Here is a 6608-nt window from a genome sequence, read left to right as displayed (position 1 = left end):
CCGTAAAGCCAGAGAATCTTGGGTCAGTCTTTGAGCAGTTGAGTGACTAGTTTAGGAGACCCAGCGCTGACTGAGAGCTGCTAGCAGTTGAGTATTATTAAGTGAAGTGGAGTGTGTCCGAAAGGCAGCGTGCTAATGGGAGTGTGTTCTTTGCTATAAAGAGGGCGTCTGCACTATTGATCCTGCTTTACAGAGCTGTTGAGCTGTGTGAAGCGGTCCTGACAGCACCCGTCCGCCCTCACTCTCAACCTCCTGGCCCCTCCCCGTCAGAGACCCTGTTCTCTCTCTCTCTTTCCTTTCTGGGCGTGTGAAAGAGGGCCATTGTGTGAGGCACACTCCTGCCCTCAGGCCGCCCACTACCGATCCTGTTTCCCCCTGCTCCTCTTGCTCGCTGCTGCCACCAGATTCAGACCAGATGCAGACTCAACCCCGTGCTGGCTGTCATCAGTCGCCCTCCTGGGTCAGAGGGGAGTGGAGTGTAGCTGCCACCTCTGCGCTGGGCTGTTGCCGGCAACGTCTGCTGCACAGCACCCACGTCTCCCCTCCACGTCTTTCCCCAGAGGAGATGGAAAGTCTGTGGGATCCGGACCAGGCGAGCATGGAGGCTGAAGAAAACAGAGGAGGTTTGGGAGGGGAGTTGATTACCCACAAGGCGAAAAGACAGGAGAGGAAGCGTCAGGAGCTGCTGGCTTTGGCTCTGGGAGTCAAACTGGGGAGCAAGGGAACACTTTTGTGGAAGCCTATAAAACTGTTGGCCTCCTGTCCACAGATCTCCTCACCCCTGGTGCGACGGAGTGCCTTGAAAGACACACCAGAGAAGCAGTGCTCCTATGAGAAGATACACAATTTCAAGGTGAGCAGGTTTTTGTTAAAAAAAAGTATGATGACAACTTCATTTTTATTCCCTCCTAAAGAATTAATACATTTTCAGTAGTTCTTTATTAGTAGTTTTTTTTCAGAGAGATGCATTCATTGTGTTTTTTTTTGCCTCAGATGTCTGCTTGTCCCATTATAGACCATAGTGTGTGTGTGGGTGTGTTGTTTTGATGAGAACACATACAGCTGACACCCATATGCACTGAGGGGAACTAATGGATACACTATACCACATCCCATTAGCAGCTGAGCACATTGATTGGTATTGATTTTTAAGCTCTTAGATCAATTTCTGTTTTAACATGCTGATTTTGTAAAAGCAGTTATAGAGTTGAAAAGTATTGTAGGGTCCTCTGCTTTCAGTGACTGTCGGTGCATAGTACATTGTGGAAAGGAGAACTGAGTTATGGTTCTTTAAATATACAAAGGAGAATTTAGGGATACTTTGCCTCTGGGCTCCTCAACATTCTTGCAATTGTATCTTGGGTTTCAGTTAACAGGCAGCTTATAATGACCCCCAGCTTTTTGTACACTCCCCTTTGAAAAAGAACAAAAACCATCCACTCACCGCCCTGCCATATGCCCTCTTCACTCATCAGTCTACTACCTATTCAAAAGGTGTGTGTGTGTGTGTGTGTGTGTGTGCACGTGCATGCACATGCAGGTGTGGCTCCATTTGCCATCTTATATCTGTGTTTTTAGGGTGCATAGTAGGTGTACATCTGTTATTTTGACTTACAGGCTTGCCTGCATGTATCCGATTGCCCAGAAGCAGATGCCAGACACATTATAGTAAATCCTTTAATCTGCCTTCTATACACAAATGCTCTCATTTGGCGAGGGGTCCCATCCACTGTAGCTTGGGATCACAAAAGTAATCTCTGTCCAGTACATCAAAGAGGAGGTTCTCCAGTTTGTACCGCACATAGTAATGACTCTCAATATGTGTGTGTGTATAACCATGTCATCTCCAACCACAGGTACACACCTTTCGAGGGCCGCACTGGTGCGAGTACTGTGCCAACTTCATGTGGGGCCTCATTGCCCAAGGTGTCCGCTGCTCAGGTAACTATACACTCAAACATCAATATTGCATGTCATGGATTACACATAGAATGTCACATAAGACATGGATTACACAAGTAGTGTATGATCTGCAGATAACACTGTCCTGTCACGGATGTTTCAGTTGCATAATGCATCTGAATTTCCCCTTTTAATAGGTGGTTCGATTATGTCACGTTTTATGGTTATTTTCCTGTTATATCTGTGACAAACAAGTTGACATCCTGAGGTCAGCGATTTATCAAAACATTCTTCAGAAAAACCCAGTGAGGCATAGACACTTTTATATAATCACAGCTATCAGTCTTCCCCTCAAGAATATTTAATTACAGTCATACCAAAATGAAAGGCAACTAGATGTTTTTACACGCTATTTTCTAATTCTCTTATAACTGGTTACGGTGTAAAGAAATGCCATGTGATGCAGTATGCTGACAGCCCTTACATCCAAATGAAAGTTATATTTTTCTGTCAACAAAAATCAAATCAAGTGAAATATGTAAATGGTGATAAAATTCAGGTCAGACACAGGTCAAATGTCATTGTTGTCCAAATATAGCAGAACTAAGTGATTGATTGTGTATTAGAGTTCAGTGGGGTTTTCAGGGCCTCCATGGTCACAAGATCAGACAGTCCTGGAACTGATGTGCATATCAGTGCTCTTGGTTGCTTTCTCCCCAAACAGAGTGTTTGTTGTTGAGACATTTGCCATGCTGATAAGCCAGAGGCAAACACTGGTATCATCAGACACCTCATGTGCTGTGGGAAACAGGAGAGACTTCTTTGTCCCTTCTCTCTCCGTGTCTAGCCTCTTTTTTTTCCACTATTTTTTCTTCTTATCTCCTGCTCCACTGTCTCTGTGAGCACTGACTGAGAGCGAGGACCTCAATTCACAGACCAGCGTTAATGCCGCTCAGGCGGTAAAAACGTCTTTGTGATGAACGATTTCAGTCTGACATCCCTATCCACAAGTACTCCTTCAAAAACCTTCATTCCAAACTGCGCCGCCACACAAGCAGGCATATTCCTCACACACACACACACTGTGCTCTTGCCGGCTGTCCAGCACACTCCATGTGACTAAAACTACAACAAGAACCCCCGCCCATGATACCATGGTTGCTGTTATCTACCTTTGGCGCAGTGCACCGAGACAGCTTAGCAGCAGCTGTGCTGTCTGACAGTGCAGTTTATCACTGACTCTGGGAAACCTTTTCAAACTGCTGTCTTAAGCCTGCTGTGATGGTTGTGTTATCATCAGTCTGAGACTAATCTCTCTCTGTCTATCTCCCTTTCGCTCTTCTAGATTGTGGGCTGAATGTACACAAACAGTGCTCCAAACTGGTTCCCAGCGACTGCCAGCCGGACCTGCGCAGGATAAAGAAAGTGTTTAGCTGTGACCTCACCACGCTTGTCAAAGCTCATAACACAACAAGACCCATGGTGGTGGACATGTGCATTCAGGAGATAGAGCTGAGAGGTAGAATCACAAACTCAAACATTCAATTTGTTTGCCATTACTAGTTTGCAGTGATTAGAAATTATCCTTTTATTATAATAGATACCTCAGAGGAACAAAAGCCCCCAAAAAACTGAGAAAAGCGTCCTGATTTTCTCTTGCAGGTATGAAATCTGAAGGTCTGTACCGAGTGTCTGGCTTCTCAGAGCACATAGAAGACGTGAGGCTCGCCTTTGACCGAGGTTTGTTGACATCATCAGATTTGAGGTTTTAGTTCACAGGTTCACAATTTTAAATAAGAAGCTTGTGTCAGCTGAAGCACAAACTAGTATGGTCTTTTTTGTGACGTACACATAAACATGCAGCTCTTATTTATAATTGTATCCAAATATGGAATTGCATGTGTTTTTTTATCAACAGATGGTGAAAAGGCTGACATCAGTGCCAGTGCCTATGCAGACATCAACATCATTGCTGGTGCTTTGAAGCTCTACTTAAGAGACCTTCCCATTCCAGTCATTACGTTTGACTTGTACTCCAAATTTATTCAAGCTGCAAGTAAGAGCTCCTCCACTCTGGGCTATTCCACGCCATTACTGTGTTACTGGTACCCTGTAGCGCTCTGATACTAATCATATTACTAATGTAATGTAGAAATTCCAAATGCTGAATCCAGACTGGAGGCCATCCATGAGAGTTTGCTGCAGCTTCCCCCAGCCCACTACGAGACCCTACGTTACCTGATGGCTCACCTCAAGAGGTTGGTTCATATAAACAAGTCATCAATACAAGGACATGTAGTGTTTTCATTTCTTTTATTTAAAGGGTAAGGCAGGTAATTTGCTACAAATCCCTTGAGAAGACCAAAACCAACAATGTATTGATCCTACTAACAAGCAGTGCAGCTAGGTCCTCTAACGTTACTCTCTGTGCCATAGAGCTCTATTGTGGTCCAAAAGGTGTTTATCTGTCTATCTGTCTATCTATCTATCTATCTATCTAATCGCACATACTGCCATAAATACTTAATAGAGTACCGCCTGTGTATTAATCCGCAGTTGAAAATAGTCCTCAGAAAATTAATAATTTACTCCTGCTTGAATAATGTAAACCCAGCTTTTTTAGGAAATGTAGCCTATTTAAAAAAAAAGGTTTTTACCTGTTACTAAATATGTGTACAGAGGTTTAAAAAGTAGTGGTAGATGGACAATAGCGTTATTGGTTTTGGTCTGTTCATGGGATTTTTTTGACCGTAGAAAATTGTAGAATAATTCCATCCTTATCCTTAAATTTAATATTCCAGTGGTGAATCCCCTCATGACCCAAAAGAGCTGTTTTTGTATTTTATTTAAAGAGAAGTTATGTTTTTGTGTTTTGCAGGGTGACACTGTTCGAGAAGGACAATTTAATGAATTCAGAGAACCTCGGGATTGTCTTTGGTCCGACACTAATGCAGCCACCGGAGCTGAATGCCTTGACAACCCTGAATGACATGAGGCAGCAGAAACTAGTGGTGCAGCTTATGATAGAGCATGAAGATGTCTTATTCTAAGGACTGAGGCATGCAGGCCTTACAACGGAAACGAAGGACAATTATTTATTCTGTCAAAGAGGAAATTCAAGCCAACTTGATTCTAATGAAGTTTCAGAATAGTTTGAAACGCTTCTTTCTTGCATGACTGTTTTAGTTGAAGTTGGTTTAGTGTTGACATTGTCTTGTTACTGTAAGTTTTGGGTTTTCATAGTCAGCCAAGACCATCATTTTTATGTTAGGAAAGGATCCAGTATTTTAACTGCCTACAGTGCTGTTCCCTTCTCTCTTTAATTTGAAGACTGTCACTACCTGGTGTAGGCTCAGTCATGATGACAGCACTGTGTGAAACCTGCCACAGGCAGATCGTCAATCAGTGAAAGCCTGGTGCTGTGTTAACCAAGCCTCACGGCAGCAACCTAGTTTACTTTCCCACATGACGTGTGCATATTGTGATTTTAGTGGGAACACTGGTTAAAATTTAATTGTAGATAAAAATCTGATCATGTAATGATCAATATTTTAACTGTGTGTACTTAAATATGAGAGATGAGACAATTGGACGCTCATGAAGCACTTTTTTGCAAAGTGTAAAGATTTATTTTGTAAAGATGTTTATTTTTGTCTTTTACTCTGCATCATGTTCTTTTGTCACAATAATCTATACTGTTGAGAATGATGTTTGTTGAATTGATGTCTAAATACAAAACTGTTCACAAGAGAAAAGAAGAATCAAAAGAGTGACAGTTTGTGGATTTACCATTTTCATTTGTAGTGTAGTCAGTGTTATGGTGAGGATTACATGTGGATAAATTTTGGTCATTTGAATTCATATGCCATATTGCAGACTGTGCACCACATGAGCAAAGCTTCTTTGCACACATGTCCGTTGCCAGTTTTGTAGTATTTCTGTTTACATGCTGTAATTTGGGATATTTCCATGTGAAAAATATTACCTGGGCCCTTTTTTTTCTCTTTTTGTATTCCAGTAACATTGCTCGGTGCAGCAGTAGTTGCCATTCACTTCACAATGCCATAAAAGTTAATAGTCATACTATAGCTGTACCCAGCGTGTTACTTTCACAGTTTGTTTGATTCGATTAAGTAAATCCTTTCTACAAATCCATTTTATTAAAAATGTATTTTTGTGACGGTTGCAATTAAAAATGTAATTTATCAAATGATGACTTATTAAAGGTTTAAAATAGTGTGAGCTGTTTATCATAAGGTTAATCTCCATTTAACATAATGTTACCACAGTATAATAACTGAAGTTCAGTTCGAAGAAAGGCCCAGCCCTATGATAGTGAATCACAGGTATGTGGTTAACAACTTTTATTTACCTTGTGACAGCTACTGCAGTATCCTTGCCAAGTATTTTACCCAGAGGGCCTTATCACATTATCAATTGCTGTCTCACTGTATAACCTTCCCACTCATCCAGTTTTACCTGTAGGTGTGGTCAGCAGGGTGGAATTTTGTTAGATACCATATATGAACTTGAGTGGTAAACAAAGACTGGTGCTTTTTTCTGAGGAAAGACATAGTTGTGTTTGTGTTTCATAAAAATACCACTGGTGCATGGCAGCCTTCATCAGAATGTAATTTAAGCAGGAAAAGATTGCGAAAACCTAAGATAATAAGCTACCAACAAAATTGAAATGCACACCTGCCATA

At 41.7% G+C, this 6608-nt stretch overlaps 1 protein-coding gene across 2 annotated transcripts in view; it reads left to right on the top strand.

The window, feature by feature from the left end:
- Nucleotides 1-6140, top strand: part of chn2 (chimerin 2) — a 24226-nt gene extending 18086 nt beyond the window's left edge. For both annotated transcript variants that reach the window (XM_035671851.1, XM_035671850.1), the window contains 7 exons: nt 770-853; nt 1857-1941; nt 3248-3421; nt 3565-3642; nt 3821-3958; nt 4055-4160; nt 4781-6140. In XM_035671851.1, the coding sequence (XP_035527744.1) occupies nt 770-853; nt 1857-1941; nt 3248-3421; nt 3565-3642; nt 3821-3958; nt 4055-4160; nt 4781-4952 (837 nt within the window). In that variant the 3' untranslated portion in view covers nt 4953-6140. The remainder of the gene's footprint in view (nt 1-769; nt 854-1856; nt 1942-3247; nt 3422-3564; nt 3643-3820; nt 3959-4054; nt 4161-4780) is intronic.
- Nucleotides 6141-6608: the final 468 nt, after the last annotated feature.

This window comes from Morone saxatilis, unplaced genomic scaffold (genome assembly GCF_004916995.1).
Source record: "Morone saxatilis isolate NCDOM2014 unplaced genomic scaffold, NCSU_SB_2.0 Contig24, whole genome shotgun sequence".
In the NCBI taxonomy this organism is placed as follows: domain Eukaryota; kingdom Metazoa; phylum Chordata; class Actinopteri; family Moronidae; genus Morone; species Morone saxatilis.
The sequence above is the reverse complement of the archived record's forward strand: the minus strand, read 5'-3'. Positions and strand labels throughout refer to the sequence as shown.